The sequence below is a fragment of the Neofelis nebulosa genome, chromosome 2 (assembly GCF_028018385.1).
Source record: "Neofelis nebulosa isolate mNeoNeb1 chromosome 2, mNeoNeb1.pri, whole genome shotgun sequence".
Taxonomy (NCBI): domain Eukaryota; kingdom Metazoa; phylum Chordata; class Mammalia; order Carnivora; family Felidae; genus Neofelis; species Neofelis nebulosa.
This window is the reverse complement of record NC_080783.1, coordinates 117,993,751-118,016,223: the sequence shown is the minus strand read 5'-3', so window position 1 is coordinate 118,016,223 and position 22,473 is coordinate 117,993,751. Positions and strand designations below refer to the sequence as shown.

Sequence of the window (22,473 nt, the reverse complement as noted above, 5' to 3'; positions counted from 1 at the left end):
CCTTTGGAAGAATTTATTAGGCCAGGGTCCAGATGCAGAACTGAGATAAATGTTTTACAGCAGCGCAAGGCCACTCGGCTCTGCCATGTCTCACACATTGGGCCCCACGTGATTGCTGATCTGAACTTTTGTGTTTTTTCTCAGCAACCGGGGGGCAGGTCAGGGGAGGCCCGAGTACCCCTGGAGAGCTGCGAATTATTAACCTTTGCAAATGATACTTTAGCAGTCATTTTCTCCCTCTTCCCTTTCCCAGCTGAGGGGGCAGAATACACAATACATTTCCCCTAAAAGGAAAACGGACATGCAGAGCAAGAACAGGGCCATGCCCTGGGTTCCTGCCTGAACAGAAGTCCTGGCAGTCTCAGAGTATGGATTGGGGTCTTCACTTGCCTCTTTCTGAGAGACACAGAAACAGAAGATCAGTGGTCCTTGGGAAGTCTGGACCCCATCTTCGATCTGCCTACCCGTCTTACCTTGTCTTTTTAGTAGCTTCTCAGGGCCCCAGAGGGACACGCTTTGGAACAGGAGAACAGCAAGGAAAGTGCCACAGCCTCGGCCTGACTGTACCTCTCACAGAGACACTGGGGACCAGCCTATGCGGGGGGGAAGGGCAGTGAGAGAGAATCAGGACCAGTAACAGCCTAGTGGTCGCAAGTCTGTGGCACGACTTAAAAGACACCCCTGCCTCAAAGTATGGCCTCCTCTGGGACGGTTCTAGTGTCTCCTGACATCCCAGCTTGGAGGGCAAACTCATCTGTGTGCCTCCTCCTGTTTCCCATTGTTTAGAATTCTAACGTGCCAGGGAAAAAAAAGATAAAAGCAATGCTTGCTTTCATTATCCACTGAAGAATGTACACTTTCTTCTCAGAAGCCCAAGTCAGGACAAGGACAAAGACAAGGATCTGCCTGAAGGTGGAGAGCAGCCTCTGTGCCCAGCCAGCCAGACGAGTGCCTGCGAAGAATCCTTTGCTAAACACTATCTTTTCCTTTCCCCTAGATCAGACTGGAAATACCCTGGAGGACAAAATGGTAGTCCCTGATTCAAAGCACTAGGCATCAGGAAGGCCTGGGGTCCCTGGTGGCTGTGGGGAGGCCGAGAAAGCACAGATGTCACACAGTATCTGAGATCCATCCCTGAGAGCCCCAAATTTTTACCCCAACTTCAGATCTGCCTTCAGAGGCTGGTTTCCTCAACTCCTTTGGCGGAATACAGAGCTTGGCAGGAGCCTCAGGGAGGCTGGATTCACTGGATTCACTGGATTCACAGGGCCTTTACTGGATTCACACAGGTGCTCCCAGGAGGCGAGACACCGAGGACGATGGGGGATCCGCAGCTACAGGCCCACGTGCTATGTGACTTTGGGGTCCAGGGGGCAGTGTGGCCCTGAGCTGCCAGGAGGAGCCTTTTTCCTATTTGTTCACACGGCACGGTGTGGCTCCACAGTGGCAGTGAGAGAGGGCACACCAGCCCAGAGAACAGACAAACCTGTGACTGTAGCCATTTCCAGCATGAGGCCAGTATGTCCTGGAGAAGGTCAGGACCCCCCACCCCCACCCCCCCACACCGTGCAGATCTGTGGTGGGGCAGGTGAGCCAGCGGTCCTGCAGGCCCGGGGCCCCTGTCAGCACAAGGCCTGGCTGCAAAGGCCCCTGGTGTCCCTGTGACCAGGGAGAGACAAGACAGACTGGCCAGCACGCCACAGTGACCGGAGTGGATTTTCTCTGCCTTCTCTTTAAAAAGACAGAACTTGAGGTCGATATTGCTGGAGAACCACTCACTACAGACTGGAAATTAAAACTGCAACTGAGAGACGCATTCTTCCCAAGGCTTGTTCTGTCGCCTTGATACCAAACCCCCGAGGCTGCCACCTCATCTCCATATGAAACAGTCCTGACGTCCTGCTCATAGATCGCCAGGGACTCTGGGCAACAGGCCCACCGGTGGGGACAGCGGCTGGAGGTGGGGACCAAAATGCCTACACAGCTTTGCTTTGGGCGCCCTCCTGCTCTGAGGTTTGGTTTCCTTCCAGACAACTGTTGGCTGTACCTGAGGGGTCAATTCACCCTTCCCCAGGGGAGACACTGGGTCGCCCACCAAGCCCCTGGAGCCAAGAGGGGCCGAGGCCCAGACACAGAAGGGCAGCAGATCCTCAGCCTCTGACATACTTCCTCACGGTCGCCTGGGATGCTGGCGGTCCCAGCAGTCACAAAACAGGCGTGCCGAGTACCACGCTATTTGACGTGCATTTTCTCATTGAAACCGCACATCAATCCTATGACAAAAGTGCCCTTATCAGGCCCATTCTGTGGAGGAGGAAATTAAGAAAAGTTGAGTGGGGCGCCTGGGTGGCTCAGTCGGTTAAGTTTCTGACTCCTGATTTTGGCTCAGGTCGTGATCTCATGGGTTGTGAGTTGGAGCCCTGCCTCAGCCTCTGCCCTGACAGCATGGAGTCTGCGTGGATTCTCTCTCCCTCTCTCTCTGTGCCCTCCTTGCCTCTCTCTGTCTCTCTCTTTCTCTAAACAAATAAATAAACATTTGAAAAAAAGAAAGAAAAGTTGAGTGACTTTCCCGAGGTCACATAAAAAACAGTGGAGTCAGGAGAGGGACCTCGAAGTCTGACTCTTGTGCCTGTGACTTAACCACCATCCGGACACATGTTCCATGAGGAGGCCTCCCCGCAGAATTGGGAGCGATGGTTGAAAGTTAAGGGGAGGCAGATCTGAAGGCATGATGAGTGCGAATTTTTATTTTTATTTTTTATTTTATTTTTGACAGAGAGAGAGAGACACAGTGTGAGTGGGGGAGGGGCAGAGAGAGAGGGAGACACAGAATCCAAAGCAGGCTCCAGGCTCTGAGCTGTCAGCACAGAGCCCGACGCGGGGCTTGACCTCACGAATCGCGAGATCGTGACCTGAGCCGAAATCGGACGCTCAACCGACTGAGCCACCCAGGCGCCCCGAGAATGAATTTTTAAACTGGATGTGTGCAACAAAGAGTACCGAGTGGGTGCTCTGAGTGGCAGTGAGCTACACAGCACGAGGGAGACGAAAGCAGACGATGCAAGAGGTATTGCACAGAAGAGTCTGCAAGGAGCGATTCAGCAGCGGCAGGGACTTGTTAGGGCCACATACTCTTGAAGGCCACTGCAAACCCACTGAATCAGAAACTCCGTGGCAGGGCCCGGCCATCTGTATTTTAACTATCACGCGGTGACTTGAACACACACTCAAGTTTGAGAACCCCTGGCATCGAAGTTTCTGCACCCTGCCAGGGACCAGGCCAGGCCTCACGATGCTGCAGAAGTGGGATATGATTTAACACCCAACCGGATCTTTTTTTCATGTTGAGCACTTACTAGTAATACCTGGAAAACATTGTATCAGTTGCTACATTGTGTAATTGGCCTCAGGAACCTTAGATATCCAAAGGCTGACAGGATAAATACTTGCGAGGCTGTGGGCCAGGGGCTGTCCCTGAAGCCACCGGCAGCAGGCAGCCTACACTCCAGCCATTTCCATCGCCTCCTTGGTTTCCCAACAAGCCCGCTGTGCCCCCTACACTTTGTATGTTCCTATCATTCTCACATCTGAAAAATGCTTCCCCTGCCTTTTGAAATCCTACCTTCTTTAAAAGTTCGATTCAAATGTCACTTTGTCCACTAAAGCGCCTGTCTGGCACGGGGGCCGTTTCCATTTCTTCTTCCCTTCTGTCTCTTCTTCCTGGGTTTTCTCCCACTTCTGGGGCGCTTACAGCACCGGGCACATTCTGCCTCGTCCCACACCACGTAGACCCAACAAAGCGCGCTCTGCTGGAGAACAGGCCAGGCGGGGCTCGGTCATGCCAACCCCACGGTGCCCAGGACACAACAGCTTCAGTGAGGAGGGAGCAGAAGCAGCCCTTGAAGGAAATCACGTACGCAAGTGTCTGCACAATAGACAGATGCTCCCCGACTGGTGCGAGAGCAGTCCTCTGCCGTTCAGTTTCACGCCTGAGCTCTTTGCAGAACGTGGAGGGGTTTGCAACTAAGTGCAACTTAGTGGCGGGGTTTGCAACTAAGTGCAAACACACCAGTGTCCCCCGGTGCTCGTGGGGCCCCAACCTCGCATATCCACGGGCTTTCTCACCTTCAGCTCCTCTTGCCCTCAACATCCTCCTCACTGTTGCACAGCCCCCCGGCCGATGAGACAGGCTGAAGGCTGTCATGGCCAGCCTTCTGAGTATCCACAGAGACAAGCGTGGACAAATCTCCATTTGAAGGAACAGAGAAGTCACAAATGCGACCACTGTTGTGGGGACTGGGTTAGCAAACCCCTGGCCCCATTCAGCAGTTCACGTCCGTGGAGCCAGGCATCCTCTGGGCTGCGGTGGACCGGCCTGTGCCCCGGGTGGCGGTGAGAGACCGTAGATGGGAGCAAAGGCCTCCCCCCCCCCCCCCACCCCAACGCCCGACGCTGGTTTCTATCCCCCAGGAACCAGCACATTGTGTTGTGAAAGCTGAGCAGTGTAGCAGAATCAGGAGACAGAACTGATGGCTGTCCACTTGACAACACGATGACTCTGGTGGGGCCTCCTCAAAGGACCTCAGACCCCAGAGCACTCTACTGGGGACCACAGAGGGCCCCAGACCAGGAACTCCCTGGCCGCACACGGGTGAGAGTGACTCTAGATCAGTCATGAAAAATTTCCCCAACCCCACTTCTGATGACACCTCTTGGGCTCCTGGGGAGCCTGCCATTGGTTAGCAATCATGCCGGTTGTTAGTTGCAGAACCACGGGGCTTCCTGCTGCTCTGGGTGCCCCCTGGCACAGAGCATGGCCCAGCCTTGCAGAAGTTAGGACCCAAAGCTTCTCACTCTCACTCAGATCGGTGCTCTTCCCACCAAAGTGTACAACACTAGAGTTTAGGAGTAATCCCAGCAATCCCCCCCAGCCACCAGTGACCAAGAAGGAACAGAACAGAGCAGAATGGAAATGGCTCGAGGGGTCATAGGTCAGCCACCCACCTGCTCACCGGTACGTACAGGACTGTTTGGGCTGCCCAGCTCCCTGTCTCCGGTGCCCGCCCCAGCCTCCCTCATAGCCCCACCCTCCTTCTGCCCCTTCAGCCTGGAGCTGCTCTCTACTCTGCCCAGTCCTTTTTTTTTTTTTTTTAGAGAGAGAGATTGAGAGAGTGTGTGAGAGGGGGAGGGGGCAGAGGCAAAGGGGAGAGACAGAGTCCCAAGCAGGCTCCACGCTCAGTGTGGAGCCCGACGCAGGGTCCGACCCCACAACCCTGGGACCATGACCTGAGCCAAAATCGAGAGTCAGACGCTCAACCGACTGAGCCATCCAGGTGCCCCAACTCTGTTCTGTCTTTAACTCTCTCAGGAAGACTTGCTACTCTTCTTTATACTTGACAGCACGTGGGCTGTCCTTACATCTCCTAGTCATTCTATTACCCGTCTTGTCTTTATTCTGAATCACCGAGTGAAAAACCTTTGTCCCTGAATGTGAAGAAAGCAATTTCCAAGAGCACTTTTTCTCAGCCCTCTCAGCAGACAGTTAGAGTCTGTCCCTAACACACAAAGAAAGGAAGAGGAAAAGGAGAAAGGAGCAGAGGATAGGGTGGTGGTAGAGAAAAAAAAGGCACAGAGGGGGTGGAGGAGAGAGAAGTAGGCCGACCCCTGCCTGCTACAAAAACCCATGCTGTGGTTTTCAAAGACCATATATACCAGCCCTGAAGGTGTGAGCAGTGACGGAAGTGGAAGACGCCCGAGGAGCAAGTCAGGGGCTGAGGCTCCATCAAAGTGCCTTCACCAGAGCCCCCAGCCTACGAGCAAGAAAGAAGGACGTCAGTCCGGAGGTAATAAGGCCCGCTGGGGACCCGGGGTCCAGGAGCAGGGATGGGACAGTTGACAGAACTGCTCACGTAAGGACAGGCTCCCGGTGAGGTCCCTGAGAAACCCTGATTTTTGAAACGTCCTTTACCCTGGGGAGCCTGGGACACAGAAATGTTACTCGGTGCCAGCTGGGCCACCATGCTCGCCCTTCCCCTGCAGGTTTTCAGGGGTACAGGCCCCATTCTGGCACCTCAAGTGAGAAAGAACCGTACTGTGTGTTCATGGCAGGGAAATCTGGGCGAACTCCTTGAAGCAACTGTACGTGAGGGAGCCTCTCCTGTGGTCCTGGAGCCTCTAGGCCACTGTCTTTTGTTCAGTGCTCACAGGTGATGAGTGACAAAGGGTGGTTCTCACCAAGAAAAAGGAGGTGGTTACTAGAGGAAGTTACCAAGTTTTGGATCAACTCTCCTCCGAATCCCTCAAAGCTTGGCCTAGGACAAGCCTCTGGACTCCTTGGTCCTGTAAGGCACCCCGGAGGGAACTTCACACTGCAGATGTTTGCTCTGGGGGTAACACCAACAGGAGGGGGCTTCAGGCCAACTGGCATGTTTTGGAGAGTCAACTTGGGAATTTCAGGGTGAAAATAATGGTTTAGAAACAGTTTCCCTTCAGGCTCCAGGGTGGCTCAGTCGGTGAGCATCAAACTCTTGATTTCTGCTCAGGTCATGATCCCAGGGCCGTGGGCTCAAGTTGAGTCTGGGTCCATGCTGAGTATGGAGCCTGCTAAAGATTCTCTTTCTTTCTCTCTCTCTCTCTCTCTCTCTCTCTCTCCCCTTCTGACCCTCTCCCCTGCTTGAGCTCTCTCTCTCTCTCAAATTAAATAAATAAATATTTTTCCTCCAAGTTCCAGAGTTATGCACTTTAGCGGAAGACATTTCACTTCGAAATCAGGAGAGCTGGTTGCCTCAGTTTCCCTAACGGCAAAACGAGGAGCCTGTTCTACAGGAATTCTTAACTGGGGGGTCCATTCATGGGATTCCTGAATCTGGGAGAAACATTTATTTCCACCAGTCTCTAGTTGAAAGTTAGCCTTTGCTTCGATTATGAATGTCGGCAACGAGCCTCGACAGAATTTGCCATCAACAGAAATCAGAAATATTTTCACATCTCATTACAATTGTCACAGATTTCTCAAAATGTTGCCTACACTCATCACTACTATGAAGTTATGATGGTTACTGATGGTTACCGGCTAGGTGTGCCCAGGAGGTTAAGAGCCACAAGCCTGAGAAAGCAGGCAACTGCTCCAGGGCCTCCTAATATGCTAACCTCAGTGTATTTACTAATCTGTTTCTAGTTTAAGGAAGTCGGGGTTGAGGCGGATGAAATCCCATCTCTGGGTCTGGGGGCATCATTTTCAGCTTCGTGGGAGAGTTGCAAACAAGTATTTGTGAGGCTGATTCCTAACCTTCCAGCCCCTCTGAGAGATCAGATCTGGGCTTTAGCAGCAAAGAGAAGAGCCTCTTCCTTACCGTCGTGTCCCCACCAGCGACAGTCCCCACGCCCCAGAAAACCTCGGGCACAGATTCATGTATCATTTAATTATCGCAACATTTCGCAGAAGGGAGTTTTAAACACAAGAGGAATGAGCGGCTGGGCAAGGTTAGTAACGCGCCGGAGGCCACAGGAAGCTTGGATTGGAATCTGGGACTTCACGTGCCCCACCTTACAAGGTCGGGGGCCAGGAAGGTGCTTACCTCCGGAGGCGCATCCTCCGCATCCACAGGCCCTAGGCAGCCAGCATAGTTCAGGGGGCCCAGGGAAGCCTGAAAGTTGAGGATGCCATCCTCACCTGTCACCCTTGCCGATTCCGGGGCTCGCCCAGAGAGTCCCATTTCCCTGTCCACCATCTCTTCCCGCTGTGGAGGGCCAGTTGCTGCTCTAGCACAGGCTGCGCCCCCAGGACCCACCGGACGCGACCTTGCACCCCCTACACCTCCACCAGTAGTTCAGGGTTTTCGCGGGTGGCAGCACGCCCTGCCCCGCGCCCCGGCGGCTCACGGACCTTCCCGGTTCCATCTGGAAAGCAGCGCCCTCTAGCGGTCAGAGTGCAGAAGCGGCTGTGCCTACCCCGCCGGGCCCTGCCCGCGTCACACCGGGGTGCCCCCCCCCCCTCCGGGCACCAAGGTCACCTACACCAAGAGCATCCTTCCCCCCGTGGCCCCCACCCGTCCCGGCCCTCTTGAACCGCCCACGATAGACTTACACTCTCTGCTCCAGCTCGGCCCTAGGCACCGCGAGGCCCAGCCACAGGGAAAAGCCTGGCGCCTGCCAGCCGGCCCGCCAGTCTGCAGCTCTCTTCTTGGAAGCAGTCCCTACCCCGCCCCCTCCCATCCCACTGCACCAGTCCCTCAGGAAACACGCCTAGAGAAGGAACATGACCTTCTCAACATATCACAGCTAATGCAGAGCCCGGATTGGAGGCCAAATCTCCCCAGCCCTCACCACCGGCTCCCCAAAGTCAGCAACCATCTGTCAAGGCCTAACTGCACTCCCTTCTTGCAGCCTTTCCAGACCCCTCGTTCAGAATTTCTCTTTTCCTATTCCTTGATATACTTTATGACCTTATTATTGTCATCAAAGCCCTCCTTGGATTGCAGCTGTTCCTGAATGGCTAGATAGCTATGAGAAGAGGAACAAAGGACCTGAGAAAGACTCACATACCTTGGGAATTAGAATCCTAGCTCCTTTACTTAGAAGCTGTGATTTTAAGCTACTCACAGTGCCTCTCTAAGCTTCCATATGCTTAGTAAAAGTGACAGATTTTTAAATAACCATAATAGCTGTGTTTTAGAAGAACTGAACACAATTGTGTATCTGGATGTTGCATGGGACACTGTAAATTGCCCCCAATATGAGGAAGCATAAAAATAATCATAGCTAACATTTACTGAGCCCTTACTCTATGCCAGCCACTATACTGGCATTATACCAGGTAACTAGTTTACATGGTTGCCTCCTTTAACCCCAACAACAGCCCTGGGAAGAGAATATTAGCACCATTTTATAGCTCAGTAAGCTGTTTTTCAGAGAGGGTAAGAAACTTGCCTAACATCACACAGCTAGCTAGTAAGTGTCAAAGCCAGATTATAGACCTGTCCTTCTGACTAAAGGCTGCATAGAACCACTAGGACGGTCTGCCTCGGTTTTAATGATCTCTCTGTGCTCTATGGTGCCTGACACATCAGAGGTGTTCAGTGTTTGTCAAATATACCCATTTATTTATTAAGGGCTGAGCACAGTTCCTGTCCCAGGAGCCTAAGAAACTTGCCTGTCACACAACTAGTAAGTTTTGGATCCGGTCTTAGACACAAGCAGTCTGGCCCCAGAGCCCATGCTTTTTTTTTTTTTTTTTTTTTAATGTTTATTTATTTTTGAGAGAGAAAGAGACAGAGCGTGAGTGGGGTGGGGGGGTGGGGGCAGAGAGAGAGACACACAGAATCCAAAACAGGCTCCAGGCTTTGAGCTGTTAGCACAGAGCCTGATGCGGGGCTTGAACCAACAAACTGTGAGATCATGACCTGAGCTGAAGTCGGATGCCTAACTGACTGAGCCATCTAGATGCCTCCAGAGTCTATGCTTTTAACTACAAACCTAGGCTAAATGAGTAATTGCAATCCTTCTTTATCTTCCTTTTCAAATTAGACGTTACTTTGTAGCTAGACACAAAAGCATGTCACTAAATGTTTCAATGTTTTGCTTCAAGAGTAAGCCAGACATTCTGATGAAGACATGGAACAGCATGAAAGTATAACAACACAGGAGAGGGAACAAGAGGTCAGGGCTAGGGCAGCAGCACTGGGGGCCAGACCACTGGGATTTTATTAGGATCGTGGCACATTAATAGAGAAGTATAGAGAAAATCAACAATTGTCTTTATTTAGATTTTCTTTTGCTAACAGCACTTCACAGTTTTTATCCTATAGATCCTAATACAATCTTGCTACATTTTAAATTCTTGGGAATTTTATGGGATTTTTGTTGTTGTTGCTATGAGTGGCATTTCTACTTCTATCATATTTTCTGACTAACAGTTGTATCCAGGAAATATTTATAATTTTCTGTATTTATTTTGTGAGTATCTGATTAAATTTTATTTATGTTATATGTTTATCTTATTATTTTATGTAAATTATAAATACATAATACTCTATACTATGGATATGCCATAATTTATTCAACCATTCTCTGACTGATGGGTGTTTACCTTTTTTCTAGTTTTTTGGCATTGTAAATACTGTTGCAGCAAATATCCTTAAACATATATTCCATTACGCTCATGTTTTTATTTCTATAAGCAGAGCCAAAAGTACAGGGTATATTTTCACCCAGGGTGAACTATTGTATGTATTTCCTAAGACTCTCAGTAGAATCAGATTTATTTTTTTTTTAATGGTTATCTATTTTTGAGAGAGAGAGAGAGAGAGAGCATGTGCGTGCACATGAGTGGGGGAGGGGCAGAGAGAGAAGGGGGACAGAGGATCCAAAGTGGGCTCTGTGCTGACAGCAGAGAGCCCAATGCGGGGCTCAAACTCACGAACCACAAGCTCACGACCTGAGCCAGAGTCGGACGTTCAACGGACTGAGCCACCCAGGCACCCTGAATTGGATTTATTGATCATTTTCATTTGTGCTCATCTGTTGGGTGGTAATTCTGAAATTCTGGACTCTGAACTTTTAAAACTTTGCACTTCCCTACTATTAAGACTGAACAACTTTTCATTACATTTCCTATTTTGTGAACTGCCTATTCAGATATTCCCTGAATATCTGTTGTTTCTAATATTCTTTCATTGTTTCTAATATTCTTAATTCTCTTGGGTTTTCCAAATGCAAGTTACATCAGGGGCACCTGGGTGGCTCAGTCAGTCAAGTGTCTGACTTTGGCTCAAGTCATGATCTCCCAGTTTGTGGGTTTGAGTCCTGCATCGGGTTCTGTGCTGACATCTCGGAGCCTGGAGCCTGCTTCAGATTCTGTGTATCTCTCTCTGCCCCTCCCCTGCTCATACTCTGTCTCTCTCTCTCAAAAATAAATAAACATTAAAAAAAAAAAAGTTACATCAAGTGGAAATATTTTGCCTCAAGATTTCCAGTATTTATACCCTTAACTTTATTCTCTTGTCTAAATGCAATGACTAATGTTCCCAGAAAAATAGAAAATAATAAAGGTAATAGGAAGCACCTTTGCTTTTCTCCTAATCTTAATAGAAATGATCTTACATTTTACCATTAAATATGATTCTAGAATTTTATTTGAGAGATATATTTCTCCATTATGTTGAAGAATACTCAACTGTCACCATTTTCCTTAGAGTTTTCATGGGAATGAATAGGAGATTTTATCAGAATATTGACTTTCTTCTTTGATTTATTAACATAGTAACTGATATTAATAGATTTCCTAATATTGAATCATCCAAGAATTTCTAAGATAAATCCCACTCCATTTGTCATGGTGTGTTACATTTTTAATATCCTGCTTGATTGTTTTGTTAACATTTTATTTAGGATTTTACACGAATGTTCATATAAGTCAGATTGGTCTGCAGTCTTCTTTAGGCTTTAAGGTTTTGGTGTTAGTAACAAGAAATGAGATTTCCTTCTTTTTCTATGCTATCAGTTTGAACAACATCAAAATATCTCAAAGAATTTATTTATAAACTATCCAAAGTAGTGCTTTCTGGAAAGATAGTACCAAATAATTTTCTGTTTCTTCCATGGTCATTGGGCCCTTTAGGTTTCCTCTATTTTTTTGAGTCAATTTGGCCATTTGTATTTTCATAGAAAATTATTTATTTCAACAAGATTTTCTAACTCTTCAGCTTAAGGTAATACAAAAATATCCCTTTTCATTTTTAGTTCCAATTACATTTATGATTTTTTTTCTTCTTTCTTACTCCTAATTTTCACTTTCCTCCATTTTCCCTTTATTCCATTAGTTTATTTTCATTTTATTTTATTGTGGTTTCCCCTTATAGGGCTATAAGCTGGAATTTAAAGGATGATTAAGAGTTTATCAGGCAGAGGGGCAGCTGGGTGACTCAGTCAGTTGAGCATCTGACTTTTGGTTTTGGCTCAGGTCATGAGCTCATGGTTTGTGAGATCAGGCTCTGCACTGACAGTGCGGAGCCTGCTTGGGATTCTCTCTCTTCCTCTCTGTCTCTCAAAATAAATAAACAAACTTTTTTTTTTAATTAAAAAAAAAAAAGAGGGGCATCTGGGTGGCTCAGTCATCTGGGCATCCAACTTCAGCTCAGGTCACGATCTCATGGTTCATGAGTTTGAGCTGACCAGAGCCTGGAGCCTGCTTCGGATTCTGTGTCTCCCTCTCTGCCCCTCCCCACTTGTACTCTTCTCTCAAAAATGAATAAATATTAAAAAAAAAAAAAAAGAAATGGAAAAAAAGAGTTTCTCAGGCATCTCCGAAAGAGTAGACAAAATGCGCAGAAATCTGCAGGTTTGAAATTGCTTAGGGTATTCAGTGAATTGTATCTTGGGTCGGCTAGGATGGTGATTCAGGGGTGGGAGGAGGAAGCACCAGACTAGGAAGGAATCCCACCAGGGAGTATCATTCTACCTCTACCTCATCTTTGCAGCATGTCCTCAGGACCCAAATGCCTGATGGGAACACCTCATTGGCCCAACCCCAGCTTTCGGAGGGTAGGAAGAAAGTGTATCCGGTCCTTTGGGCTCCTGAAGAGAGCATCGGAGCTCTACTTTCTATGAGGACTCACAGGGAGGTACTGAGAGGAGAAAAGAGAGGGAGGCTGGTTCCACCAGAAGATACTACTGGGTAGCCAGAAGAATGATAAATATCAACTGTGTGGAGTCACTGAGATCTTTTAACTGGGGAGAATGCCACATTCAGATCTGTGTTGCTGAGGCTTGTTTTTCAATATTTTGAAGTAGACAGCCACCTCATTTTACAGGTGAGGGAACGGGCCAGGTGAGGACCTGAGACAAGCCTGAGAGCACAGAATCATCAAGAGTTGGGATCAGAGTACCATCAAGTTTTCTAGGTTTAGGAAAATTTAAGAAACACTCTGAAGGAAAGAAATGCAAAGTATCTTTATCTGAAAAGAGGAGGTAATGGTATCTGTGAAGATTAAAATGATTCAATGCATAGGGGGCACCTGGGTGGCTCAGTTAAGCGTCCTACTTCGGCTCAGGTCATGATGTCGCGGACCCCTAGAGTTACAGTGGCTTGTTCCTTGTCCTCAATTTCATTTCTGAAATTTTTCGCAATATACTGTTTTGGTTCAGTTTGGGTTTTTTTTTGACATGAGAATACTTTTTCTTAGCTAGGATGAGAGGATATAAACGGTAGAACAATAAAAATATTGGAAGAAAACTGTAAGTCCAGCCTGAGGGAAACTTCTTAATACAGGGAACACAAAGGACTTAAAAGAAAAGATAGATGCACTGTATTTAGCTACAAACACATGTGATTTCCTGATGGAAAGAAACATATCAGAAGATAAACAATGAATTGGGAGAAAATATTTGTAAAAACAAAAAAGTCAGGTTACTATCTCTAACAGAGAAAAAACTGATTTTTTAAAAAGGTGATTTTGAAAAAAATGCAAAAAAAATGAACAGGCAATTCATAGAAGAGGAAATACTATTGACCAATAAATGTAGGAAGAGATCCTCACCCTCACTAGATATGGAAATGCAAAATAAAACAACAGTGAGATCTAATTTTTTAGATCTCAAATTGATCCAATTCATCAAATTGGAAAAAATATGACAGTATCCAGTGCTGACAAGCACATTCTTGAACATCTGAATTTCAACCATATCTTTGGAGAGCAATCTGATAATATATAGCAGAAAAAGAAATTTTTTTTAATGTTTATTTTTTACAGAGAGAGAGAAAGAGACAGAGCATGAGCAGGGGAGGGGAAGAGAGAGAGAGAGACACAGAATCCAAAGCAGGCTCCAGGCTCTGAGCTGTCAGCACAGAGCCTGACACAGGGCTCGAACTCACAGACCGTGAGATCATGACCTGAGCTGAAGTCGGACGCTCAACCGACTCAGCCACCCAGGCGTCCCAGCAGAAAAAAATTTTAACGTTCATATTCGTTGACCCAGTAATCCAACTTAATTTAGAAAAAAATATTCTGACAATAGAGCCTTTGGTGTCTCCCTGTATAGGTGTCTTACCCCTTTTGTCCTCTCTCCTCTCCAGCATACCTCACTTGATAAACTGTCTCATTTCCCAGCCAGCTGGACCCTCATGCCCAAGCCTTCCTCCACCTGACTTAAGCCAACTTAAGCTAGTGCCTGGAACAGGGAGATGGTCTTGGAGCCCGGAAGGCCTTGTCTAGGAATCCCCATGTGCTTTCAGGAAATCGAGGCCAAGGACATCACTGGAGCCAACGTTTGCTTTGAGTTTCTGCAGCTGCTGACAACGTGCCGGACCCTGATGGCACCTGGCAGAGGCTGCCTGGTCCTGGCCATTCTGCTGGCAATGGTGGACATCCGACTTGGTGGTGAGGACAGCCCACCCCCAGATCCCCAGAGCAGAGACAGCCATCAGGGAAAATCCCGTACTCGTGAGAAGGGATGGATCCCAAGATTTTTTTCTCTGGTGGGGAAGAAAAGAACCTACTGCCTCTTGACACTAGTGAAAGGGCAAAAACAGTTTCATGTTCTTTTTTGTTAAAATGAATACTATTGCCCACCCCATTAGACATTCTGCCCCTGTGTGTTGCTATGTGTTGCTGAGAGCCTGGTAATCTGGACCTCAATCGAAGATTCTTTCAGCATCTTACACATTTCCAACTTTATGAATCCCGGGTTTGAGACTCAGATACTACAATATGTGTCAAGTATATAACCCATTTAACCCCCATGTACCTCAGTTTATAAAATGGGAACAACACATGTGTCTAGGGCTATACCGAGGATTAGATGTATACAAAAGTACTTTTAGTAAAGGTCCTATGCAAGTTCCATTTGGAGAGTAGAAATAAAATAGAAGTCATTTCTGAATTAATGAATAACTGGGATTGCAGGTCTCCCTCAGATAGGGGTATAGGCTGTAGACTACTCGTCTAAGGGGTGGTATTTAATGTCTGTTAGCCTCCACGTCTGCTCAACATTTCTCTGTGAATGAATTAGTCGGCCATGTATACCTGGCCTCCGGGGCCTAATTCCTCCCCCTTCCCCTTCCAGGGTGCTTGCACATCCTCAGCTCATTTTCCCAGGACGGAAAGCAATTAAGCTTGATCTGTACTTTGCGGCATACAAAAGAAGAGGCTGAGGGTGCTATAGTGTTTTTGTGCAAGGACAGGTCTTCGGGCTGTTTCCCTGAGACCAGCCTGCGGCAACTGAGACTTCGACGGGATCCCAGGGAAGATGGCATCAGCGAAAGATCATCTCAGTTGGTGTTCACCATAAACCATGCCACACCATCAGACAGCGGGACCTACCAGTGTTGTGCCACAAGGCAGAGGCCAGATATGCGCCTTCAGGGCCACTTTTTCTCTGTTTTAGTCACAGGTAAGCTCTGATCTCCCAAATGCCACCAGATGAGATAGTAAGCAGGGTCGGCGGCTGGAGCCAGAAGTAGTTACTTCGGGTCCTGGGTAGGAGACTCCTTGGGGGAAGAGTCCTTCCCATGACTCGGTCATTTCCCACCAGTCCCACCAGCAAATGCCACCTCTCCTCAAAGCATGGATACAAAAGTGGTCTCATTTTGTCTTTAATTTTAAAAATCTTACTGAGGTAAGCCATTCAATTTTTATTGACGCTGAGACTGAGTCACAAGAAGGTAAAGCAAATTGTTCAATTTGTCTCACTGACCAGTGCCAGTAGAAGCAGATAGAGGTCTGGAATTTAGGCTTCTTGGTTCTGATTCAGAGATCTCTCACAAATGTGGTTCTATTTCTAAATATAGGCACTGAGACTTCAGGCTGTGATAGATATGGATTTTAGATAAAATGGATGGTTGTCTTAAGAACATTTAGTTTTAAGAAACAGAAACCCACTCAAGCTGCCATAGGTTAAAAGGAAAAAAATAATAAAACAGGAAGCATAGCTGGCATTTATGAGTTTTGTTGCTGGAATCAGAAACCAGAAATCCAACAGAACTTAAAAAGAGTTACGATCTCAATGTCTCTGGGGCAGCAAGGCCTCTCATCTCTGCATACTTCCTTCATTTTGTGCATACTCCCCTATTCTGTTACTACTTTGACAAAACCTAAATATGGTTACTCCAGCCTCAGCTTTATATATGACTTCCTCATATACCCCACAGCGCGTGACTCTGTGTTTCTATATTCCGAAAGGAGCAAGCCTTCAAAACTGAGAATTATGTTCTTTTTAAAATATATTTATTTTGAGAGAGAGAAAGAGCAAGCAGGGGAGGGGTAGAAAGAGAGGGAGAAAATCCCAAGCAGGCTCCATGCTGTCAGCACAGTCTGAGGCAGGGCTTGAACTCATGAACTCATGAACTCTGAGATCATGATCTGATCTGAAGTCGGACGCTTCACTGACTGAGTCACCCAGTCACCCCGAGAATTATGTTCTAATTGGAATTGTATACCCAACCAAACTACCAATCAAATGTGAGGAAAGAATAAAGACAGACATGCAATGACTGGAAAAGAAAAAAAAAAAAAAAAAAGCCATCAATGTGATCTTAAGAAGCCACCAGAGGTCTGCTTCAAAAAAACAGGAAAGTAAATAGGTAGAGTGGATAAAATGGGATCCAGGAAAGTAAGGACTCTAATAGGGAAAAGAGATAAGGAAACCCTGGAATGGAAAAGGGCCAAAACAGGCAATTAGTCCAAAAGGAACAAGAGAAAGGGGACTCTGGAAGATGTATAGTGGGTAAAAATTGAATTGATAGGTCTTCTTTTTGAAGGCCTGTGATAGATTGGATGAAGGATTAAAGACACAGATATGGAAAATTTTGCCTGGTTAAAAAAAATTAAAGTCCTCATTATCTCCAGGGAAAACACTAAATTTTACAAAAGGAAGCCTAACCATGGCACACAACTTGGCTCTGTAATAGGTAACATTTACAGAAACCAGATCATCTAAAAATTAATTTAACTAAAATGTGTAATATAATGATTTGTGAAAGATGCAGAAACGGGGAAGGAGGTAGAGGTTTAAGAGAAACATATCCTCATCTTCTTTAACAGAAAATCAATAACGTCTAAACTTTATTATCAAGAAGTGGCAATATAAGCACACTATTTCAGAATATGGTGAATGAAACAGCTCAGAGTTGACAGTGGTTGTCTCTAGGGAATAAGCATAGGAAGACTAAAGGACACTGTTATTATGCTCTATGAACTTTCAAGTACTATCTTATGTTTTAAGAAAAATAGAAATAAATTACTTCCCTCCCAAATAAAAACCCAGCCTGGAACCTTTTAACAAATGCTTTCATCATCTCCTATGGTTAGCAGTTAACCCACATTTTCTACCGCAGTCTAGACTGATTTAGAGTTTCTTCCTTGCTTCCTGGTACCTTCCCCTCTGACCCTGCTTCCAGTCAGCCCTCCCATTCCTCCCCTTACCAAACTCCCAATCTCTATCAGCTTCTGTGACTCTGTACTTCCCAGGTTTCCTGTCTGTTCTCTCTTCGTCTGTCACTACTTCCTCCTCCCACCTCTCAAACGTGTGAATTCATTCCCTCAGACTCACTCCTCACCTCTTCGATCTTTGTGCTGTCTCTCCTAAGTTCTCATACCCTCCTGATTTTAACCTGCACCTCCCTGCAAACCGACCCACGAATCAATTTCTCCAGCTCTAACTTCTTTCCTAAGTTTCAATTTAATGTTTTCACTGACAACTGTCCCGCTTGCCATCTCCTCACATTCAACCTGAGACCCTAGTTCTGCCCGTGATTTACAGTTGAAATCTGGGTGCCTTTTTTCTCTTCCCCATCCAGTCAGTTACTAAATACTACTAGTTCTTTCCTACTTTCATTCCTTTCTTCCCAAAGGGGTTTTCCAAGTCTTCATCATCTCACACTGAAAATATTCCAAGTCTCCTGACAAGCCCCTTGAAATCCGAGTGTGTCTCGTTCATCTTTATTTCTCCTCCCACATCCTACCTCTGGACCTGGAACTGAGCCGTTACCTAATAGTCCATCAACTCTAAATACCATCTGCCTTCAATCCACATTGCTATCTGATCTCTTTCTAAAATGCTAATTTGTACATGCCACACCACTATTCACAGAATGTTAAGGGCTTTCCAGTGTCTACGGGACGATGTCTGAATCACTTTTGCCTGGTATTGGACGCTCTATACAATTTCATTCTACCATTTATGTGAATCCTGTTCCAGCTGACTTTACTAGTGGAAACTCCTCTGTCGTTCTTCTCATACTTGTCCTGTTGATTGTGCATCCCACAGGCACAGTGCTAAGCTTGCAGAACCGAATCGGAGCAGAAAAGCCCTTCTCCTTATAAGCTAATCTATGTAGTCTATAACCTAGTCACATTCTCCTAATACACCCTAAGCATTTCTACTTGTGATGGCTGTGAGATAAAATGCCTTTCTCATCCTCTCGGTATATTTAAGTATTAGTGTCAGCACATATGGATGCTCACCAAATGCAGAGATGAGGTTCCTTTTGGAGGGTGAAACAAAGCTGGACAGGTAACATAGTGTCTGTAAACAATGTCTACCATTTACTGAGTGCTTATTGTGTGCCAGGCATTGCGCTGAATGATAGATCAATTCTTTCGATCTTCATGGCCTTTTTGAGGTTGGGCCTAATCTTGTCACGTGAAAAGTCAGGCTCAAAGCTAATCTGGGTAAGTTCATTCAGCTAGTAAACGGTAGATAAAAACCCAGATCTATTCCAAAGCCCAAGATTTTAACTTCTGCTAAACTGCTTGACACACTCCAGAAGATAGTTTTTAAATGAGATTTGGGGGCAACCAAGTCCAAGGTGACTAAGCTATGTTAGCTGTCTAACAAGACTCGGGTGCTTGGGTGGCTCAGTCGGTTAGGCGTCTGACTTTGGCTCAGGTCATGATCTCACGGTTCATGAGCCCGAGCCCCGTGTCGGGCTCTGTGCTGACAGCTAAGGGCCTGGAGCCTGCTTCGGATTCTGTGTCTCCCTCTCTCTCTCTGCCCCTCTTCAGCTTGCACTCTCTCTCTCAAAAATAAATAAATATTAAAACATTTTTTAAGAAAATAAGACAGATTTTAAAAGGTACAATCAAGGGGTGCCTGGGTGGCTCAGTTAAAAAACGTCTGACTCTTGATTTTGGCTCAGGTCATGATCTCAATGGTTTGTGAGTTGGAGCCCTGCATCAGGCTGTGCACTGACGGCACAGAGCCTGCTTGGGTTTCTCTCTCCCTCTCTCTGCCCCTCCCCTGCTCATGCTCTCTCTCTCAAAATAAATAAAACAAACATGAAAAAAAAATAATAAAGTTCCTTTAAGGTAGGCCTGTTTGTATCCCCAGTGTGACACACAGTAGATTCTGTATCAGTTCACTGCTGCTTAATTAAGTAAATCATCACTACCCATAAATGTTAAAAAATATTTGGGGAATAAATTGTGCTGAGAGCTATCCTTGGAGATAAAACAAACAAACAACGAAAAACAAAAACCAAAACAAAAACCAAAATGAACAAACAAAAAAAAAAACCCCAACCGTCCTGAGATGATGCAAAAGGAGGTATTAATGATTTCTGAAACCCTCACCTGATCCACTGATTCTCTTTTGAACCAGAGGCAGGGAACTACACAGTCAAAGGATTGAAGCAAAGAAGACACCCCGAGTTCACTCACAGTCAAGGCACTCCCAGTTCAGGCTTCCTGCAAAAGGTCTGGGTGATGCTGGCCACTAGCCTGCTGGCCCTTCAAGGTATGTTCAGAAGAGCCTGAAGCACCTACAATGAGGGTGCTACACCTTTGACACCTAGAGTATCCTCCAGGAGGTGATGGGTGGAAAGGGAGACTAGAGTGGGAGACTGAAATGCTGCTCAAGCCCTGGCCGTCCACAGGAAACCATCGAACCAACACGAGGACAAAAGTGGTCCAAAGGGACTCAAGACTTCATATTACCCAGAGGAAGATGGATGAAACACATTTTCCACTGGATAGGAGGTCAGACCTGTTAGGAAAGAAAGCTTGTAGGAGAGGCAAATAAATACAGCTGCCTCTCCCCATTGGACCAACAGCAGGCTACAAGTAAAGGCAAGAGGTATTTACCTATTAGGTGAAAAACAAGGCAAGAGACAGACTGGGTCTGGAGGTGGGTTGTAGAAGTGCAGCTCCTTGGCAAAGGGTGATGGGCAGAGTATATAAACACTTGGAACTGAGTCCTCTGCAGATCACAAATTTCCCTATTAGGTAACAGAGACTGGAACTCATGATTTGCCATTACATTTTTGTATAATCAGCACTGATGCAGGATTTTGCCTGTCCTTGGCATTCCTAATTCCATTTTATTTAAGCTTTCCTCTAATCAATGACTACCACAGTTTGTGTGCCACCAGAATGTAAGCTCTATATGTGCATTTACCCCAACAAAGACAGTACCAGGCACATAGTAAGCTCTTAATAAATTTGTTTTTTTAAAAGAAAACTCGTATGATGGGTTAGGTTTTACATATGGGGATTCTAACCTCATCTCATTCTTCTGGGCAAACATTCCCTGATCAAGAAACAGGCACAAAGAGATTGTTTCTCCGGTTCACGGGAATTAACACAGGACCTTCTCACTCTAAAACCGTATGCTCTCAGTAATTACCTACTATATGCTAAGCACCTTCTCTCTCTCCTTTACCACCCTCCCCATTCTGAGATTGCCTCCTCCCATTTCCAGAAAGAGGACCACCTAGAACTCCCTACTCCAGTCCCTTAACTGCAAAACAGCAAAAGACCTTATCTGTGATCCTTGGCAAGGAGTTGCCAAATGGAAGCCTGTGACAGTTGTCAAGTGGAAACTGGTGAATATCAAGCAGTCTGACCCTTTAGACCGAATTCTTTACTGAATCTAAATTCCCTCAGATGGTCGGGCTACTCTGTCAGTAAAATAAATGTCATTTCTTCATAAATAAAAACTCTGAAAAGGAAATTGCAATCTATGACCGCTTACCACCTTTGACTTCCAAGTTATGCTAGAGCAAAGAATCACTCTGCTTTCCCCTTTCCAATCGGGTGCTAAGAATGAACTTTTGATAGTTGGTGCCTTTTATCCTTCTCCCCCCAACTCAAGACCTAGCAGAACTACGGAAGAGGCACTGTTCGGGAGGCATCCTTTTGGACACACGTTTTCTCAGGTCCAAAGAGATCACGCAGATCAAGTTACCATCTTACACATGATCGAAACGATGATGAGGGAGTTCCCTGGATCTCTGGGCCTCCCTCTGCTCATGAAACCACCTTCAGTGAGTGTCCCTCTCCTAACACTGTGCCAGCCTTTGGTGCTACACATGGAGAATCCACCTGCAACTTTTTGAGTGGCACTGATTTCTTCTTTGATTGCCCTACTTTCCTGCAAAGAGACCTCAAAGGTTGGCGTCCTCCCCACTTCCACCAAAACCAGCCAGATTTGCTAGAGGACGCAAGTGCAATGTTAGCAATAAGATACAACTCATATAACCCCTTCCTTCTTTCCTTTCCATTCCCTCCTGATTCACAAGGACCAAATAATGAATTACATCGGGCATCTAAGTTGTGTGGCAGTAATACCAACTTTCTTTTTTCTTCCTACAGCTTTGTAAGCCTGTGCCAGAAACTTAAAAAAAAAAAAAGTTACAGCAAGATTAGCCTGAGTCTGTAGCTTGCTGCCTTTCACATTGCCACATACAGAGAAGAAGACAGCACAGGGAAAGAGATGCTAAATACTCCAAGAATCTGGGGAATAGAAGGTGGGTCAAATGAGCGTATTCCTTGACCTGCTCTCCTCACCACCAGATCAAAGCTTTCTTCCCACCCTGTCACCAGTTAAAAGAACAGCTGTTACAAAAGTGGACGGTGTACAGTTCTCACTCAAATATTGGGTAAGTATGTGTGGTTTTGTGCCCAAGAAAAACGTTTTCCATCCCCCTCCTCCAACACAGTAAACAAGGAAGCCAAACAAAATGAGAACACCAACTTTTTTGGAAGAGATTTTTATTTGACACTAGAAAGAAGAGAGAAGAAACAGGCAAAGAGAGGTAGGAGAAGAAAGCCAGAGCCAGTGACTGACTCAGCACGAAACCAAGGAAATGAAGAGACCCTGGCATTGGGCAGAACCCCCCCCCCCCACCCAGCGCAGCTGAAGGAAGAAACAGCTGTGTGCCAAGCCGCAACACGGAGCATAAGTGCCCAGCTTCAACCATGTTTTTGTCCATCTCTTTGGTCACATCTCTTTCCTTTTAAATAAATGCCCAAAGCAATATTTGCAGCCTTCTCTTTTCTCCTAAAGTCACAAATCCTCTTGTCTTTCTCTCTGGACAGATGACCTCTTGTCCTAGTTAAGCAAGGAGTGAGAGAAGGAGTTGGGGGGATGGCAGGATATTCCTGACAGGAGAAACTTTGTGAATAAACAGATAGGAACACAGACAATTTAACTGGAGCTAAATGGGAAGCCATCAAAAGCAAACAGACACCTTACCTGTGA

At 46.3% G+C, this 22,473-nt stretch overlaps 1 protein-coding gene across 2 annotated transcripts; it reads left to right on the top strand.

The window, feature by feature from the left end:
* Positions 1-5,278: 5,278 nt before the first annotated feature.
* CD160 (CD160 molecule) lies at positions 5,279-22,251 on the top strand. Of its 2 annotated transcripts, none has more exons than XM_058695544.1 (5): positions 5,279-5,843; positions 14,106-14,375; positions 15,061-15,387; positions 19,594-19,728; positions 21,585-22,251. In XM_058695544.1, the coding sequence occupies exons 2-5, from the start codon at positions 14,180-14,182 to the stop codon at positions 21,590-21,592; spliced, it is 666 nt and encodes a 221-aa protein (XP_058551527.1). In that variant the 5' UTR covers positions 5,279-5,843; positions 14,106-14,179; the 3' UTR covers positions 21,593-22,251. The 2 variants fall into 2 exon arrangements, with proteins under 2 accessions (XP_058551527.1, XP_058551534.1); XM_058695551.1 differs by having other exon boundaries at positions 5,293-5,843; positions 14,231-14,375.
* The last annotated feature ends 222 nt before the right edge of the window (positions 22,252-22,473 follow it).